General features: G+C 47.5%; 1 protein-coding gene across 2 annotated transcripts in view; it reads right to left on the minus strand.

Moving 5' to 3' along the window:
- LOC144828401 (NFX1-type zinc finger-containing protein 1-like) overlaps positions 1-20,158 on the minus strand; it is a 1,040,362-nt gene that overhangs the window by 620,193 nt on the left and 400,011 nt on the right. For both annotated transcript variants that reach the window (XM_078686524.1, XM_078686523.1), the window contains exons 7-8: positions 18,410-18,442; positions 17,833-17,877 (exon numbers count right to left, since the gene is read on the minus strand). In XM_078686524.1, the coding sequence (XP_078542650.1) occupies positions 17,833-17,877; positions 18,410-18,442 (78 nt within the window). The remainder of the gene's footprint in view (positions 1-17,832; positions 17,878-18,409; positions 18,443-20,158) is intronic.

A 20,158-nucleotide genomic window follows, 5' to 3' on the forward strand; every position in this document is an offset into this window, starting at 1 on the left:
ATTATCAATATTATTTGAAGTCTACAGTATTTGTTCCAGGGAATACCCAATATGTATCCCAGAAGATACTTCAAAAATACTACCAACTCCGATGAAAAAATGGAGGCAGGGCCAACCAAGATGGTTGACCTGGCATCTTCAATTAGGGCTTCCTGCACTCCCTGTGCAATCCTCTGTCATACAGTTGTCCCCCCTGAAGTCAAGCCACTGAATAAGGCCCCCTGTGTGATGGGCACACTTGCAAAGTGACTTGGACGGTGGAAACGGCCGTCTCAGCATGCAGCTACATCTAGGGCCTGCTGGTCCCCAGGATTGCGGCCGGGCTTGAGTGTAGCGGTTCTCAAATTCTGAGGGCACCGGCTGCCCTTGGGTACCTTGCATGGGGCCTAAGTAGAGAGGAGAATGCAGCACCAGAAGACAACTGCGCCAATCATTTTTGGTGCCTCCACACCCCATGACCACCTGCTCACTACCACTGGGCATAACTGCCCCTCATCTCTCCAATCATAAGTTATTGCTGTACACAGTGCCATCAACTCCCCTGAAGTCGGTGCCTCCTCCACAGGTCAGGGCACAGTGCGGCCACACCAGTCGCACTGTCCTAAAGCCGGGCCTGGAGATACGCAACCCGGTTTAGAGGTAAGTGCAGCGAGAGCCTGTGTGCTGCTACCGCCACAACTGGGAGGTGGACGGCAAGTGCTGACCCAGCACGCCCAGACCCATATAGCACATACAGCAAGAAGTACTACTGTGTGCAGACTGGTGTGACTGAATAGGAGAGTGGAGCCTTAGCTAGCACAGAGAGAGTACTTAGAGCCCATCGGCCTGAAGACATTACGTGGCAGCCCTTGGGGGGGGGGGGTCTGGCCACGCCTGACATACCGGCAGGGATACATGAGAGGGCACACACATCCAGGTCTCCCCCACAGAAGTGGAGTCCTGGAAATGGACCCTTGGGAGATGTGGCTGACGGTAAATTGACTGATGTACACCTGAATGATAACTACAGCCAACACACTGGACTGCCGGATAGCACGAACTCTAGGGCGAAGATTCCTCCTTGAATGTTCCCCATACCTACTAATGTTGCTGGCCTACCGACCTGCCAAAGGGGAAGGAGGGGGCAATACATAACATATCACATAGGGAGGAGGCTGGAAGTCTGAAGGAGAGGGAGTCCCCAGCGGAGGTAGAATACATCAGTTGATCATTGCGAAGGTTGACCCAGACATTGGGGAAGGACAACTGATCAATGCATTTGGGCAGTCTTCAAGCCCCAAGATTAGCCTGCACCATCCATGTTTCTGACACTCAGGGTAATTATGCCCTCTGATAGAACGTTTTGAATGCTGCAGCAAACTTTTTTATTTTTTTTATTTATGTATCAGTTTACATAATGCATACATAATACAACACATCAATCCAAAAGAGAGTTCCACGTCTGTACATTGTGCATGGTGACAAATTACATAATAGCGAGTCCATGTCTATTTCAATAGATAACGTATATTCAACAAGCATTCATGAAAAACAAAAGCTTGACAGTAATGTGCTGCCTAGTGAATACAAGAGAAAAGAGGAGAAATCTCGGCGTGGTGACATGAAAAGCAGGATCCTCCCCGGGGGAGAGGCGTAGGGGCGGTCGAAGCCATGGCAGACCGGGGTACCGGGAGCCAGCACCGGCGGCCGGCGGCAAGCACGGGAGGGGCAGCCCGGGTAGAGATTAGCTGTCAGCGCGGTGGAGGACAGGGTGGGCAAGGGCCGTCAGGTGCAGTTATCAGCAGCAGCCGCCGCGGGCTCAGGGCCAGCAGGGAGCACAGGGGAGGCAGCACTGCTAGAGGCGGTGCGGAAAAGGAGATAGGCAACCAGGGGGCCCCAAATGTCAACTGGGCGCGATCTGGCCGGCATCAAGTCCCAGAACTCAGACAGGAGCGTTTGACAACAGGAGGCGTCCTCCAGCCTGGCAGCGGTCTCAGGAGCGGGCCAGCGGCCCCAGCACATCGCTATTCGCCGCCTCGCAAGCACCAGGAGCATGGCGATCAGCCGGCGGGAAGCATCGGGACAGGATTTCACAAAACCAAGAAGACAAACGGAAGGATCTGGACGCACCTTCGAGCCAGTAATGGCAGAAATAATGGAACAGACCTCTATCCAGAACCCCTGCACCTTAGGACAAAGCCAGGACAGGTGCGCAAAGTCCGCGGCCGGCGCCGAACAGCGCCTGCAAGAGTCCTCTGGGCATAGCCCCAAGCGGTGAAGATGTACCAGTGTGCGATAGAACCTGTGTAAAAATGTAAAGTGGATCAAGCGAAGCCGATAATTGGGGGACAGTTTAGTGGTCTGGTTACAGCAGTAAAGCCAATCGGCGTCCGAAATCTCCACACCGAGGTCCACGCTCCAAGCGTCGCGCGCACGAGACGAGGAGACACTAGAGGTCAGCAAAGTAAGGGCGCACAATCTGGTAACAAGTTTTCGTGGGGAGGCCGAAGTGTATACGTAATCTAATGCCGGGAAAGTAGGCGGGGGTGCGGGAAGGTTGGGTGCAGTTTCCGACAGGTGGCGTGCAGCTGATAAAAAAGGAGTGTGTCCATCAGGGACGGGGACTCCGGAAGGGGATAGAAGGAGTCGTCTGGGTATAGATCCGCAACGGTCTTAAGGCCTCGAGATGCCGCATGGCTAGACATAGCAGAGGACTGCAGGGGCGGAAAGTCCGGGTGGTCAACAATGGGTACGGCATAGGCGGATAGCAGAGGGAGACCAGCTAGGCGGCTCAGCTGTGACCATGCCCAACGCAGTGTCTCCACAGTATTCACTTCCACCCGGGGTCGAACAGCAGGTGCGAATAGGGCAGTGGACAGGGGCCAGGGGAAGACCACATCTGATTCCACTGCGACATGGGGTTGGTAGGGGGTGGGATGCAACCAGAAGTGGAGGAAGCTGGCTTGAGCGCAAAGGGCATATTTTCTGAAATCCGGGGCCCCAAGACCACCCATCGAGATAGGAAGTGTCAGAATTTCATACGTGATTCGGGGGTGCCGCCCGGCCCATACCAACGACACCGCCAACGAGCGCAGTCGACGGAGGAAATAAGCTGTCAGCTGTTATTTTCCAATAGGTATATTGGAAAATAAATAGAGAAATTTAGGGAGGACTACCATCTTGGCAATAGCAACCAGGCCCGCCAGAGATAGCGGTATCCGGCTCCATTGAGGGATCTTGGACTCAAACCAATCCACCGCGCGACCAAAGTTAGAGCGCCAAAGCTCGTCCGGGTTCCTGTTCAACCAAATCCCTAGATAACGCGTGGGGCCGGAAGGCCACTCAAAGGGATAATCAGGCGCGAACGGTAGGGTGGCGTCAGTTAGGGGAAAAAGCACAGATTTATTCCAGTTGATCTGGACGCCAGAGAGTCCACCGAATCGAATGACCTCTCGCACCAGGGGGCTAACGTTGTCCTGAGGGTGGCAAACATAAAGAGTGACATCATCCGCGTACATGGATACCAGGAGGGAGCGAGATGAAAAGCCGATGCCCCTGTAGGTGTGGTGCTGCTGCAGCCGGGCAGCTAGGAGTTCCATTGCGATCGCGAAAAGCATGGGTGACAAAGGACACCCCTGGCTTGTTGCGCGGGATATGGCGATGGGATCAGACACCAGTCCGTTTATGCGGAGCCGGGCCGTGGGATTAGAATATAGAAGACGAATATTCTGCAAGCAATGGGCACCGAAGCCCATGCGCGATAAAACATAGAATAAGAACGGTCTCTCCAGGGTATCAAACGCCTTTGTGGCGTCGAGCAATGCCGCCACGGCTGGGAGCTCAGGGTTAATTTGGTGGAGAACGGAGGTTGTGTGAGGTGGCCCTGCCGGGAATAAAGCCAGATTGATCCGGTAGGGCGATAGTGGGCATTAAAATTAAAAGACGAGAGGCAATTATTTTGGCGAAGATCTTGTTGTCTATATTAATAAGGCAAAGGGGGCGATACGAATCGCATCGATCCGCCGGCTTATCAGGCTTGAGTAGGAGGGTCAGCGAGGCCTCGCAAAGGGATGGTGGGAACGTGCCCGTCTCTAAGGATTCGTTGTACATGGCGGCCAGATGAGGAACTAGAGGATCGGCAAATGACTTATAAAAGGAAGCTGGCAGACCATCGAGGCCCGGTGCCTTATCACTCGGGAGGCTGTTTATAGCCGCCAGTATCCTCCTTCGAAAAAGGCTCATCAAGGAATTTCCGATGATGATCCGCCAACCAAACCAGGGCAATGGGCTCAAAGTATTGGTCAAAGTCCACCGAGGTGGGGGGGAGGGCCGGCGGAGTAAAGATCAGAGTAGAATGCGGCGAACCGGGCGCAAATCTCCCCAGTGGATGTGGTGCGATCCGGACCGCCATCACAGAGGGCGGTGAAATAGGAAGCAGCTCGAGGAGGGTTGGCAAGGGTGCGCACTGGGCGGTCCCCCTCCCCGAATCGACGTGCCCGACCCTCTCTGCCCAAGAAGAAGAGTTTGCGGCCAGCTTCGTCAGAAAATTCAGTATGTTTCTGGCGCAGGAGCGCCAGCACATCAGGACCAGGATTCAATAGCAGAGCAGCATCAAGGTCACGTATCTCTCCCTCCAGTCTAGCTAGTGTAGACCGGATAGACCGGACAACACCCGATTGTTTAGATATGCATTCCCCCGGTATGTATGCTTTGAAACTCTCCCAGAGGACGAAGCGGAGTCCACTGATCCCACGTTGAGCTCGAAAATTGTAGTAATGGAGGACTGAATTTCGTCGCAGAATACGGTGTCCCTGAGGGCGCTGGGAGAAAGGCGCCAGGAGGAGGCCCGGCATTGAGAGAAGGGGGGTTTGATGGTAAGTTGAACCGGCGCATGATCCGATAGGGTTCGGGCCATGTGAGTGGCATCGACCGTCCAAGACAAAACATCAGGTGAAGTAATCCAAAGGTCAATTCTCGACCAGCAGCCACGCGCACACAAGTCCCCTCGCGGGCCTCCGGGCGGAGATGACGTCAAACGTCGAAGAGCGAATTAAGATAGAGGCCAGGGCACTAGTAGCACGCGGGTGGAACCGGTGGGCCCCCGAGCGGTCCAGCGCGGCGGAAAAAGCTATATTAAAATCCCCACCCCAGATCACCGCAGCAGGGCCACAGGAGGAGATCAGATGCCACACTTGATGAAATAAATTAGGGTCATCAGAGTTCGGGCCATAGACCGCAGCGATTGTAACCGGCTGAGCATATAAGAGGCCGTCCAAAACAACTTATCTACCCTCTGGATCAATTAGGGCATTGGAGGTCTGCCAGGGGAGACCTCGGCGCAGCAAGATTGAGACACCCCTGGCGTAGGAGGAATAAGTAGAGGAATGAGCCTCCCCCAGTAGCGTGCATGCAGCCTGGAGACCGAGCTGGGGAGCAGGTGAGTCTCCTGCAATAAGCAAATATCCACACAGTGGCGCTGCAGGTGGGCATGGGTCAGGCGGGCTTTACGGAAGTCATTAAGGCCACGGACATTCCAAGTCCAGCACGTTAAATTAGCCATTTAGGGTAGAGACAGGGACAGTGGAGCACGGAAGAGACCGTCAGGCAGTCCATCGTGTCCCACCCCCCAATCCCGCAGGAGGGAGGGGGGACCCCTCGGGGCAAGGAAAACAGGTGGCGGCCCGAGGGATGCCGTATCCAGATCGGGGAGGGCAGACGCTTGCGCCAGGTAGCAAGAGGAACGGTGGTACGATAGTTACACTGCCGTGACACAGCCGATAGGGGGAGGCGGGCATACAGAGGCAGCAGAAGACAAGCGCTAGGGCTGAAGAGACGCACTCCATCACTGAGGTAATAAGACAGGGTCGCAGCCAGGGCGCATTGCTTGGGGTGGGATAGGCATGGCTAAGCAAGTTCAAAGAGGCAGCAAGTAACTCGCCGGGCACAGGAATGAAGAAGATCAGACGTGGCTCAATATAAGCATTGGAGCATACAAAGAAAGAAAACCAGTTACAAGATAACAAAGCAACAACACCACAACATCATGTGGAGAACTCCCCCACCCCCACCCCACCAGGAAACCCACCCACCCCCCACAGTACAAAACTACCCTTGTCCCCCCCCACCGCCCACTCCAACCCCCAATCAGGTTGAGACACCCCCCCCACCCCGCCCCTGGAACCCCATCTTGGACAGGGAAGCAAAATCAGAGCGTTGGGAATCATCCCTGGTAGGGCATGGCGTGTCTCGGCGAACACCCCCGCGGTAAGGCAGGGTGGCCAAGCTCAAGAAGAACAGCAGCCTATGTAACTAACAACATGAAGGCAGAAAGTCCACTTCGCACAGGCACCGCAGACATCGCTAAACATGACGCCTAGCTGTCAAGGAGAAGAAACAGCGAGCATACCAGGCTGCGCACAACAATGGCCAACCATCTGCCAGTACATTAGATACATTGCAATAATATGGGGAAGGCCCCTCAAGCAGCAGAGATGAGCAAGAAATGGGGGAAAAACGCTGCCCAACCCCGGTCAGCAGAGTAAGAACAGGAGACAACAACAATAATGGAAAACATACAGTAGTCTGCACAACACTTCAGTCATTGTCACTCAGCTGGTTGGTGGCCTCACGTGAAGAGCCGGCAGGAGAGTGTCTGGACTCCCTGTCCAGATGTTTGGCGAATGCCAGAGCCTCCCTCGGGTCTGGGAAGACCAACGTCTTAGTACCTTGGCGAACCCTCAGCTTCGCCGGATAGGCCAGCTAGTAGGACACCTCGTGCTTCTGGAGGATTTTCTTGGCCGGGAGGAATTCTCTTCTCACAGCTGCACTGACATGGTGTAGTCCGGATAGAGTGAAAGAGTGTTACCCTGGTGAGTAATAGTGCCCCTGTCTCTGGCCGCCCGGAGGATGGCATCCCGGTCACGGAAATTCAATATTTTGGCCACGATGGGGCGCGGGGGCATACCAGGACGAGGACACGGTCCCAGCGAACGATGCACCCGCTCCACCACAAAGAAGGATAAGAGGACGTCACCAAACAGCTCTCTAAGGAGATTCTCAATGTAGTCCTCCATCTTAGGGATATTTGTGGACTCCGTCAGGCCCAACAGGCGTAGGTTGCTCCGGCGGGAGCGAGCTTCCAGGTCCTCGTTCTTTTCAAGGATGACCGCAAGAAGTTTGTCCGTCTGGAGCAGCTTCCGTCTGTCCTGTGTGGCGGCGTCCTCAGCGTCCGACACCCGAGTTTCGACGTGGAGAAGTCGGTTGTCATGCGAGTCCACCCGGGCCTTCACGGTGCCGAGACGAGCCGAAAGCTGCTCCAGCTGAGAGGCGATACCAGTGACTGCAGATTTCACCTCCAGCATGATTACTTTAAGATCGTCCTCACGTCCCAGGGGAGCATCCAACGCCCACCAGAGTCCGTTGACTCGGGCCCGCGCCCTCCTGACGGGAAGATTCACGCAAGTCAAAAGCAATTTTGGGTTGTTTAGGATTCGACCTACCCATGGCAAGGCCAGGCACCGTAAAGCCGCTGGGCGACAGCAGGGGTAACAGAGCCCAGGACGGGGCTCGAGGTGCGAGGCGCAGAGGAACTACAGCCAGGGAATCCAGGGAGCAGACTAGGCCATCCAGTAACAGCGCACGCAGAGCCGCGGATCTACACCGCCAAAGCAGGACAGAGTGAGTTCGGCGAGGTCACACCCCAAAGGCCAACAGTTGCAGCGGGCCCACCGGGCTGGCTCAGAAGGCGCAGGCAGGAGCACCGAAGGCAGACCAAAAGGGGGCAGGGAGTGTCCCCAGGAATGCTATGACACCACTCCTCGCAGGCTCAACACACAGGAGGATCTTCAACAGATTCCGGGAGGGCCAAAGCAGGACATCGGCACCAGGCACAGCTTTCAGAACAGGCCCCTCAGTCACTCCAGCAGGGGCAGGGGCTCACTCAAAAGCGCGAGGGGCCCACTGGGCAATCAGGTAGCAGCAGCAGGCTGAGGCAGCAAAGGAGGCACATAGTCTAAGGCGGCACCCGGTAGGGGTGGATGGACGTGAAATGGCCGCGGGGCCAGAGAGCCAGGCATAGGTGGACGGGGCCCAGTGACAACTACAAGGCCCCAGTACAAGCGCCGATCCAGGCATCAACTTCAGGCAGGGTAAACCGGTGCCAGGCGGGGCTCCACCACACTACGCTTCAGGATTAGCGTGGATGCTTATCGGAGCTACGGCCGAGGAGGTCCTTCCCAGGGGCCCGACAGCCACCGGAGCCGCCGCCCCGGCTGGGAATGCGCACGGGAGCCCCAGCCGCTCACAGCCCGCTAGGGCAGGGCCCCCTGCCCAGCCCAACTGCAGCACGCAAGGCCCCGTGGCTGAAGCCCCACGGAGGCGGGGAAAGGCAGGGGAGGGCGCGACAGTCTCTGCAGCTCCATGAATCCGCCCAGGCCGACGCACCGGATAAAAGCTGGCACCAGGCTCCCGAACGGCCGCAGACCCACAGACGCAGCCCGGGCCACAAACAACCTGCCGCCCGTCCACAGCCGACCCGCCCCCCGGGGCGCCACTCACCGGAGAAGAAGTGGTGCTCCGCCGTGGGCGTCTCCCCCGCCCCGCGGCATCCGAACAGGCCTCCCTGGAATGGCACCGCAGGACACAAGGCCTGGACCAAGCTCCGGCCTGGCCCTCAGCCCCAGGAACTCGCAAGAGGCCACACAAACACCAGCCGGCACCGGAGATCCGCCCGGTCAGGTAGGCAGTGCGGGAAGCAGACTAGGATGTTTCAGGCTGCAGGATTGTAATGGATAAAGAGCTTGGACGGCAGAGCCCACTCAAGGTGCGGCCATCTTGCAGCCAGCCAAGACAGGCCCCCCAATGCTGCAGCAAACTTAAATGGATTAATACACAGAAGGAGATGAAGGAAGCAAATGGAAGATGCAGTAGCGAAATAATCAGCCGCCATAATTTCCATTAGAATCATCTCGCGCTCAGATCTGAATGGCGATGGAGCGCTCGAGGCAGACACTAGAACACAAAATGGACACAAAAGTATTGAGCTACTGGGGTCTGACCTCCACAAAGTGAATGACCGTTCTCTGGCCATATAACAACATGTGGTTGAAGTGACATGGTGGAAGACCTGTGCTCTTAAGGACCGAACAATATATCTTGATGAGCTGCCTGAAGATGCAGAGGGTAGGTCCAGGAGGTTCTACCTACTCTTTGTGGGCATCCCGGAATGGATTGATGGACACACCGCTGAATTGTTTCTTGAAAACTGGCTCAAAGGCATAATGGACCCTGACAAACTCTCCCCATGTTTGTTGTTGAAAGAGCAAATAGGGCTCTGATCGCCAGACTGCCCTGGGGGCACCTCCAAGAGCTATTATAGCTTGAATACTCCACTATAGGGACACAGATAGTATCCTGAAATGGGCCAGAAGCCAGGGGGACCCCAAGTTTTTCAGCTACATTATCTGCCTTTTCCCTGACATAACAAAGATGGTGCTCAGAGAAAGTCGTACGGAGGTGAAGCTGAGAAAACCTGACATCCGATACATGCTCCATTTCCTGAAATGTTGTGAATAATCTACAAGGGATGGACACATTTCTTCACAAACTCAGAGAATGTGTGGGATGAGCTTGAAAGTTTTGTCATAGCAGGGACACCTAAGAAGTTTGGACACAAAGAGTGCAAATCAAGGAGCTGCAGCAGACCCGGTGGCTCAACTGAAAGTAAAGATGGGGTATGACAGTGGCGCGTTCCACTGCCTGGGTCAATGCCCAGCAGGAAGGCACTCTTGAACTGGAAAATGCCATGGAGCATTCTCCTTCTGGTAGTCTTGGGCAGAGTGGAGGGAAGCGTCCCCTTGCATGTGCCCTTGCGTCCTTAGACATGCCATGCCTAACTGGGGCTGTCACTATTGTGTGAGACTGTTAAATGAAGACTACCCTGGACTGCAGAAACTATGACTGGGTACAGTACTGATATGGAACACTGAGTCTGAATGTATGACGTTACAAAGCATACATTCACAACGCATACCATTACAACGAAACTTTTACAACGCAGGATCCGTTACAACGCATGCCATTACAACGCATGCCATTACAACGCAGATGCTATTACAACGCATGCCATTACAAGGTAAGTATTTTTTTTATTTTAATTAATGGAAATGTAATAGTAGTGTAAATGTTGGATAGTGTAGGGGTTAAAATTACTATTCTAACTTCAGGGGGGTGTAATAGTAGGGTAAGTGTTGGATAGTTTAGGGGTTAAAATTACTATTCTAACTCCAGGGGGTGTAATAGTAGGGTAAGTGTTGGATAGTGTAGGTGTTAAAATTAAATTAAATACGTACCCATACTTACGTTGTAATGGCATACGTTTTAATGGCATGCGTTATAATGGATCCTGCGTTGTAAAAGTTTCATTGTAATGGTAGTGCGTTGTGAAAGTTGCGTTGTAATGGCTGTTTCCCCTGAGTCTAGCATGCAACAAGTAGTGTCTAAGAGGCTATAAGGTGGACACCAGGAAGATGTACTTTAAAAGTGTTAGGGGCGTTACACAACAGGTACTACTAACTTGCAGGAGTGGAATGTTAGTCCTGCTGGACGATGGACTTGAGCAGAGTTAATTTTGTAAAGACTGGCTGTACTAGAAGTAGTGAATAGAGATGATAGAGGGGCCTCAGTCTCCCCAAACGCTGATGATTGATTGGTTCGCAGGGCAAAGGCATCAGACCGTTCCCCCCTGCTCTGAGATATACCTAATGGAAGTGACAGTAGTTTCCCCCTGAGGGACTATTTAGTTTACACTTAACTTTCTTATTCAAAGTATTACGAGAACGTGCCTGGTTATATGTTTGTGGGGTAGTTACCCTAGCGGATTGGAATGGTTGTTTGTTAACTCATGCACGTGGAGCTATGTGCCAACACACACCTGTGTGCCATATTGCAAGAGTGTGTGCCTTCTCTGACGAATAGATTTAGAACTGAAAGGGTTCTTTCTACTACAAAAACTATGCTTTAAGGGTTTTCCTACTTTGTATGTGTGCTGTACGATGCAGAACACATACAAAGTTGGAAAAACAAGGAAAATTAAAACATTCCATCTCTTTACACCTGCCTCGAGGTTACATGCAATTTTGTCCAAATTCCTCTCTTACAATGTTTGTAGATAGGGCTGTGCATCAAACTCATGAGTGGTTGCATCCGAACACCTCTACACTACCCATTGAACGCCCCCTTGACGCAAAAGTATGCAAAGCAGAGCATAGTGCAACTTTATGTTACTTTAACATACCATACAACTCAAATCCAGGCTTGCAATAGGTAATAAATCCCATCCTAACACTTTGTGCTCGGTTTGTGTCCCGAAAGTGACCCAAACGTGGCGCAAAGCATTAGTAAACCTGGGCCTGAGTGTCAGTAAGTATGAGTAAGGGACAGTAAAATTAAGAGTGAATGCAATGGAGTGAGTGAGAATGAATAAGAACAAGTCTAAGGGAATGTGAGTGTATGAATGAGAATGAATGAATGATAGTGAGTGAGAGAATGAGTGTGAGTGAGTGAATGTGAGTATGAGCGAGAATGTGATGTGATGCTTGCAAGTTTGTAGTTTGCTCTGCTATCCTGAAGGTAAATATTGTCTCATAGAGATACCCGGGCAAACGACTGATGCTGGCATACTTGCAGACATTCTTTTTTTAATTTTTATTTTTAAAAGATAATTTATTGAATATCAAAATACAACATAATAGCAATAGAATATATTATCTTTATTAAATATCAAAATACAACATAATAGCAATAAAATATATTATCTAAATATAAAATAGTGCACAAATATCATAAACGGGGAAAGAAACAGAAAAAGGAGGGGGGAGGGGTGGGGGAAGGGAAGAATATATCAAATGATACAACAGAACTTTGCATTTAAAATGTAACAGTTGGTATATATTAAGTTCTCTAATAAAAACGTATAAAATAACCAAGAGATAAAACACAATAGATAATAAACAATCATTATTAACTTCAAGGAGGTTTGGGTACTTCTTCGTTGCAAGGGGTATGTAAAGGTAAGGACTGAGCAGACATGTTCAAGAAATTAGTAATGGGTAACCATAATAAATCTCGTTTAATAGCAAGCGTAATGAGATAAACGTAAGCCCTGTCTAAACTGTGATTATAACAAACTCCGTACCACCAGGCTTGGAAAGAGACATTCGAGACATTCTTCCATGACTTAGTCATTTGTTGGAATGCTACAGCTTTAAGTAAGTCAACAATGGGTGTGTTAATAGTGGAGGAGGACCATATCTCTGAAAGACTACCTAGAAAAATATGTGAAAAAGTAAAGGGGAAGAGTGTAGAATTTTTTTTATTAATTTGTTGCCACACTCAGACCCAAAAATCATGGATTGTTGGACCAGTAAGCATATGTTTAACAGGACCAGCAGGTAGAGGGAATTGAGGGATCAATTTTATGTAATTTGGCAAGAGTGATCAAAAGTGTATTGTATATAAAAAATAATGTTTGCTGCTCTAGAGGATTTCCTTATTTTGGACCAAATCTTGTGCCAGGGTTAAAATAGATAACGATTACTCTAAGTCCGATTCCCAGTCACTTTCTACTTTAGGTTTATCTCGGGTATTAGAGGTATCTTGTAATTTTTTATAAATTTCGGATGCGTAGAATGAAGAAATTAAAAAAGGGAGAGTGAGAGCAGAAGATTTGACATGTGTGATGAAAGTGTAAGGGCAGCTGTACTCAATAACCTATATTTGGGATAAAAGGATAGTGGTAGAGAAAAGTAGGATTGAAGTACAGAGGAGGGGGTACAGGTACCCTCCTGAAAAAGTTGGTGAGTCCAATTAAGACCGGGATCCTTCCACTCTTTCCAAAAAAGAGTCTTATTTCTGATTTTAATAAGTGGGTTATACCAATTAGGAGATTGTAAGAATCGTAAGCGATCATCTAGACCATCCAGGAAAAGAGGTAGAAAGGCTTTGCAGGAATTTTTAAGAGTGGCGAGGGAAAATTTCTTTGGAATATGGGATAATGATACAAATTCTTCAAAGGTGAAAGGATGAATGAAAGAGGATTCAATCTCTACCCACAGTGGTTGAGAGGTGAGTTCAGACATATGCTGAGATAACATGTAAATGTGGAAGAAAAAATGAAGTGTGATATGAGGAGAAATCTGGAAAATTAACTCCACCCAAATGTTTAGGACATTTAAGTTTGGAAAAGGACATCCTAGATTTTTTGTTTTGCCATATACTTTTGATAGAAAAGAGTGGCTATTTTTATAGCAGGATTTAGGGATATTAACTGGGAGGTTAGAGAGGAAAAATAAAATTATTGGGACTAACATAATTTTAATAGAGTCCAATCTACCCCACCAAGATAAGAACAAGGGATGCCAACGAGTTGTAGACTTATTTAGAGTTGTTTGTAGATCTTTTATATTTAATGTTACAGTATCTTTAATCGAGGGTGTGGACCATAATCCTAAGTATTTGATCTTGGTCGAACTCCAATGAAAAGAGGAAGCCAAGAAGTCAGCATGAAAACAAAACTTATTTAGAGGGAGAATTTCACATTTATCAACATTAAGTTTGTAACATGATACCAACGCAAAATCTGAAACGTCTGATAGAAAGGTTGGAATAGAAGTTTAAGGGTTAGAAAATAATAAAAGAATATCGTCTGCATAAGCAGAAAGTTTCAGATGTTTATCTCCATATGGAAAACCAGTAATATCTTTATTCATTCAAATTTTTGTTAGAAAAGGTTCTAATGCTAAAGTAAAGAGAAGAGGAGAGAGAGGACATCCTTGTCTGACACCTCTGAGGAGAGGAAACGAAGAAGAAAAAAGGCCATTGGCTAAGATAAAGGATCTAGGAAAGGAATACAATAATGAGATATAAAAAAGAAATTTCGGACCAAAACCAAACCAAACAAGAGTTGAGATTATAAATTGCCAATTAACCCTGTCAAATGCTTTTTCAGCATCTAATGCAGCTAATGAATGTTTATAAGAGTGGGACTTATTAAGAACATTAATGTTAAGAACATTAAAAAAGAGACGGGTTTTGTCAGAAAGGTGACGGCCCTTGATGAAACCGCATTGTTCTTTACCGATTAATTTTGGTAAAATTTTACCCAAAGGGAGCGCGAGAATTTTCGCAAATATCTCATAGTCCAGGTTGAATAAAAAAAATAGGTCTATAATTTTTACATAAAGTATGATCTTTATTTTCTTTGGGAAGAAGACAAATCAAAGCTTCCTGAAAGGAGCCTTCAGATTTCTTAGATGCTATAAAAAATGAAAATAATTGGTGAAGTTTGGGAACAAGTAGATTGGAAAAATTTGATTAGAATTCTATTGTGAAGCCATCTGGCCCTGGGGCTTTTCCTTTTTTAAGTACCTGGATAGACTCCAGAATATCTTTAGGGTGTATATCAGTAACTAAGGAAGAGAAATCTACTTCTGGCAAGGAAGGTGAGAGGATGGAGGACAAATAATGATTAATGTCAGATAATAGAGGGGGGAATTCCAGGGTATAAAGTTTTTGATAATAGTCAGTGAATTCTGTCAGAATATCCTTGTCTTTATGGATTGTAATGTTAGACGAGATTACAATAGATTCAATTTTTGTGCGTTCTTTTTTAACTTTGAGATAATTGCCAAGAAGGTTGCCAGCTTTATTTTGTGCGCTGTAATATTTAGCACTAGATTTAAGTAGATATAAATTTGCAGATTCCGTGGAAAGTTTATTGAAAGAGAACTTGGCCTTAAGAAGTTTATCCAAGTCAGATTGATTCTTAGTTAAGTAATAAGAATGCTCCAATTGTTAAATTTGTGTATTAAGTAATTGTATGTATTGAGAGGCTGTGCGTCTTTTTTGGGCAAGAAATGAAATAATGAAATCTCTAGAGTCAGCTTTAAAAGTGTCCCATAACAGTTGAGGGGATATCTGAGGAGACTCATTGTCTGTAAAAAACAGGGATGCAAAATCAAGGAAAGCTGATGTGAATTTGGAATCCTCCACCTCATAGTACCCTTTATGGGGGGAGTAAGTCTAGACTTAAGGAAACCGGAGCATGATCAGAGATTAAAATAGAGCCTACGTCAGAGTGGATAATGTGCAGACATTCTTAGCATGACAAACACCTGTGACAAAATGCTGGCCCTGGCACACTGGAAGAACTTCTTAGCGTAAGTGCACCAATTGTAAAATACTGACACTTGCTTGATATAGATAATTCATGGCATATAGGGCACCAGTTGAAAATACTAACATACTTGAGGAAGTTATTGCCATGTGGAATGCTGGTACTAGCACAGATAATAATTGGCATAAAGATGGACAACCTGGCATATGATAAGGTAGCAAAATGCAAGCCCTGACATACTGAGGTAATTTTTTTAATAAGGGTCACCTATAGTGTAAGGTTCTAAAATTCTGGCAGTAGCATATTTTATGTCATTTTTGATCTAAGGGGGCACCCATGGAATGTAGAGACACCTATGACAAAATGCTGTCCCTGGCACAATGAAGGGTAATTTTTGTTTTATGGGCCACCCATATTACATTTTGAAAAAAATGGGATCAACTCCTGGGGATCGCCAGGTTCCATTGGAATGACACACCATGAAAGGATTTACATATTTATGATTGCCCTTTCAGCCCTTTTGGTATTTTAGCAAACTTATGTGAAAATTGTTCTTTAAAATGCACAATTTTGCCCCATTCTTTTGGAATTTTTCTTGGGGGCGGGTGAAACAATCTAAAATGTTGTCTGGCTCATTCACTTTGCTAGCTCACTACAATTTAGGGGAAGTATAATGCTCTAGATTGTTTAAAGGTCAAGTCAGCATCAAAATATAGGTGGTATCTAAAATAGTCATTTGTTTGTTTTACCCTGTTATAGTAATCATGCTGTTATTATGAAGCCTCTGCTATGTAAAATGTAGAGATATTATGGTCATGGGGCATGGCTTCCTGGAAAGAAACTGGGTCAAGGGTCATGTGCTGTCACTTCTTGTGGTCTCATTAAGGTCAAAGTTTATGTGATGTTACTTCCCCTAACCCAGGCATTTTGGTGAATCAATGTCCTAGAATCCATGTCAGTTCAACTCCTTCCAACATAAATCATTTTCACTACTTACTTTCTTAGTATGCTGTCTGGTCCAAACAATGTATCTGTGCCCAACAAACCAAACCCTAACCGGTTGCATGACAGCATGCATGTTTAGTCCACGCATGCCTCTACCACGCAGCCCAAACCACAAATGCTTCTTAACCATGCATTCCTTTACCATGCATGCCTTCACCACGAAATTTCGTGGTATAGGCATGAATTGGTATGTGTGGCTAAGGTCGCAACTACCACTGCCCCACTACCTCCTGTGCTGGCCCTTAAACTACCTCAACCCCTTCCACTGCCGTAAAACATACCCCGACCCCCCATCCCTAAAAACTACCCCATCTGCCCATTCCCCTCCCACTACTCTAAGGCCTAAAACCCTACCTATTTACGTTCCCTACCCCGCCCCCATGCTGTCCCCTTAACTACCCCAACCCCTTTCACTGCCCTAAAACCTACCCCCAACAGCCCTAAAAACTACGCCATCTACCCATCCCGCTCCCACTGCCCTAAGGCCTTAAACCCTGCACCTTTACATACACTACCCCGACACACTCCCTATGCTGTTCCTTAAACTACCCCAACTGCTCACACTACCCTAAAACCTACCCCGACCCCCACACCTGTCCTAAAAACTAACCCCACTACCCATTCCCCTTCCTCTGCCCTAAGGTCTAAAACCCTGCCCCTTTACATACACTACCCTGCCCCCACCCCCACGCTGTCCCTTAATCTACTTCAACCCCTTCCACTGCCCTAAAACAAACCTGACCCCCCCCCCCCACCATCAGCCCTAAAAACGAATCCAACTACCCATTCCCCTCTCACAACCCTAAGGCCTAAAACCCTGCCTCATAGGTTAGACTACCCTGTCACCCCTGCGCGGTCCCTTAAACAACCCCAACTCCTTCCACTGCCCTAAAACCTACCCTGACCCCCTCCAAGCGCCAAAAACTACCCCAACCCCCTACCAGCCCTAAAAACTACCCCGGCCCCCTCCCAGCCCTAAAAACTACACCCCCAGCCCCACTTACCTCACTGTGGCTTCTTTCTGCTTCCGTCTTTCAGTAGCTAGACCACGCACTGCCTTAATCACACATATGTGTGGTTACGGCATATGCGTGGTTAAGTCAAATGTGGTAGGGCTTGTGTAGTCGGAACACGTGTGGTTCAGACTGCGGTATTCTGACTGTTTCCCAACCCTAACCATCTTGCACATACACTGGCATACAAGAACAAGGAACACAGAGGTAGACAAACATATATAAATATAAAGAGTTCAATGATTGGGCATTAGGAAACTACATCATACCAACATCTCAATTTTGAAAGGAGGACAATTATAGGTTTGAATACAATCTGGGCTACTAATGTAGCACAACACTACCAAAACCTAAAATGAGGTACGAAAAAAGGTTTGTCTGCAGTAATGAAGTTTAAAATGTATTAGAAAGGCCTGTGAAACACACATTTCTGGTCACATGCAAATTAATAGAAAACTAGATATGGATTAAAATTAAGAAGTAAAGCATTATGTGTTTGGTTACTAACAAAAAGCAGGCTATAAACACAGCTCAATACCACTAAACATCACCAACAACAATAGTGATTCTGTTGACTGTTGGAAAGCAAAGGTGTTCTATTTCCTCTTCAAATAAACAACAGAGTAATTGAAAATGATACTTTATTTCACACTAAGGACTTACCCGAGCTTCGTTGATGACCCTCATGATGGAAGAATAAATGTTTGTCTGCAGTAATGAAGTTTAAAATTTATTAGAAAGGCCTGTGAAACACACATTTCTGGTCAAATGAAAATTAATAGAAAACTAGATAAGAAGTAAAATTAAGAAGTAAAGCATTATGTGTTTCTGCTGACTGTTGGAAAGCAAAGGAGTTCTATTTTCTCTTCAATGAAACAACAGAATAATTGAAAATGATACTTCATTTCACACTAAGGAATTACCTGAACTTCCTCGATGGACGTCATGATGGAAGAAAAAACGTTTGTTTGCAGTAATGAAGTTTAAAATGTATTAGAAAGGACTGTGAAACACACATTTCTGGTCACATGCAAATTAATAGAAAACTAGATAAGAAGTAAAGCATTATGTGATTGGTTACTAACAAAAAGCAGGTTATAAATACAGCTCAATACCACTAAACATCAGCAACAACAATAGTGATTCTGTTGATTGTTGGAAAGCAAAGGAGTTTTATTTCCTCTTCAAAGAAACAACAGAGTAATTGAAAATTATACTTTATTTCACACTAAGGACTTACCTGAGCTTCGATGGCCCTCACAAAATGCCCATCCTGTAGTAGAAACAAAAGAAGGACTTTTGTTATTTCAATAAACAGAAGAGGAAAGATTAAGAGAAAGAGAAGAAGGACAGGAAAGACTACAAAACAGGACAACAAAAGAGAAGGAGGATTGTGAAGGAACTGGATGTGAGGAAGAGGATCGGACATGAGACAGGGAAAGAGCACTCAGAGGGACCCAGTAGGAGAAATGATTCTTCTTCGCCTGGACAAGTGAAGGACACAGCAACCCACCTTCCCACTAGGGTGACCAACCATCCGTAAATTTCACGGAAAGTCCGTAATTTGTCCCTCACGTCCGTTATCCGTGAGGAACGTTTTTACGGATGCCTTTTGTCCATAATTTTGGGCCTTGCAGGGAGCAGAGCTGTTCCCCTGTGAGAAGCCTCAGCTCCCTAATGGGGCCGACTTGTACTCATCCTTGGGCACAAGAGCAGTCCCACCTACCCTTTGTCATTCTGTAAGCGGCTGATTGTCACATACAGAATGACAATGGGCCAGTTTGAGCTGTTACAGCATTTTGTGGCCTCCTCCTGCCTCGGTCTAGGGGAGGGCCTTCTGTTAGGGTTAGATGGAAGAAATGTACAAAACAAATGTACAAAAACGCCCAGGCTGCTATGTGCCAGTTCATAAAAAGAAGCTGGCGAAAGAAGTTAAAAAGAAGAGGTTATAGTTCTTAAACAATCTCATCATTGCAGAGCTGAAGCACTTTTTAATTTTGTATACAACGAAGCCATAGTTGCTGCTTTTTTATTTATTTTATGCAACTAACACCCATTGACAAAGCCAATACTCATGGCTTGTTGTAGGTCAAATGTTACTGGATGCAATGATAGAAACAGCAAAATACCAGTTGGGAGGCACATTATACTCAGCACATATTTTTAGCTTAGGTGTTTTAAGCCATGCTGTTAAATACATGATGGATTAAACCCAGATCTTTTGACTGGGTGTGAGTGTTTGATTGGTTCAGATGCTCCGTCCATCACCACCCCCTTTTGTACAGCTTTGTTCGCCATATGTTGGCAGGGTATGCTCAGACATGAGTCCCTTCCTCACTTTGCCACTGGATTCAAGCAAGCCTGGCTGAAGACGGCTGACATGCCAGAAATCGGTCCTTGGAAGCTTGTTTCCGGTCCAGGGAAGGCATGACTTGGCAGTTCGGGCTGGACTGTTCCCATGAGGCACAGGGTCAGACTGATTTGCATATGGCCATGTCTGAACTGGGGTGGCAGAGTGGGCTAAAGAACGGTGATGGATTAAACCCAGATCTTATGACTGGGTGTGAATGTTTGATTGGTTCAGATGCTCCGTCCATCACCACCCCCTTTTGTACCGTTAATTACATTAGACACGCCCCTTGGAAAGACCCCCAGTTTTTTCATCCCACTTAAAGCCAAGGAAACAACACCATGTCACAGTCACCTCACGTCCCGGCATTGTTCATCATACATGACTCATGACTTTCAAGTCTTCAGATTGCCTATTTGCAGGGGCATAGTGAACCCTCCCTCACCCCACCCCACCCTTTGCTTTAAGAATTACAGCGAGGGTGAAGTTCTTTATGGGTCTCTTCTGTCTGCAACTCAGCTCATAATTAATGTGAAATTAGTGAAATAATGAATGGATGAGTGAAAGGGTTAATGGATGGATAATGAGAGAAAGGATGAATGGATGCGTGAGTGGAAGGATGGATGATGGTAAATAAAT

This window comes from Lissotriton helveticus, chromosome 4_1, assembly GCF_964261635.1.
Source record: "Lissotriton helveticus chromosome 4_1, aLisHel1.1, whole genome shotgun sequence".
In the NCBI taxonomy this organism is placed as follows: Eukaryota; Metazoa; Chordata; class Amphibia; order Caudata; family Salamandridae; genus Lissotriton; species Lissotriton helveticus.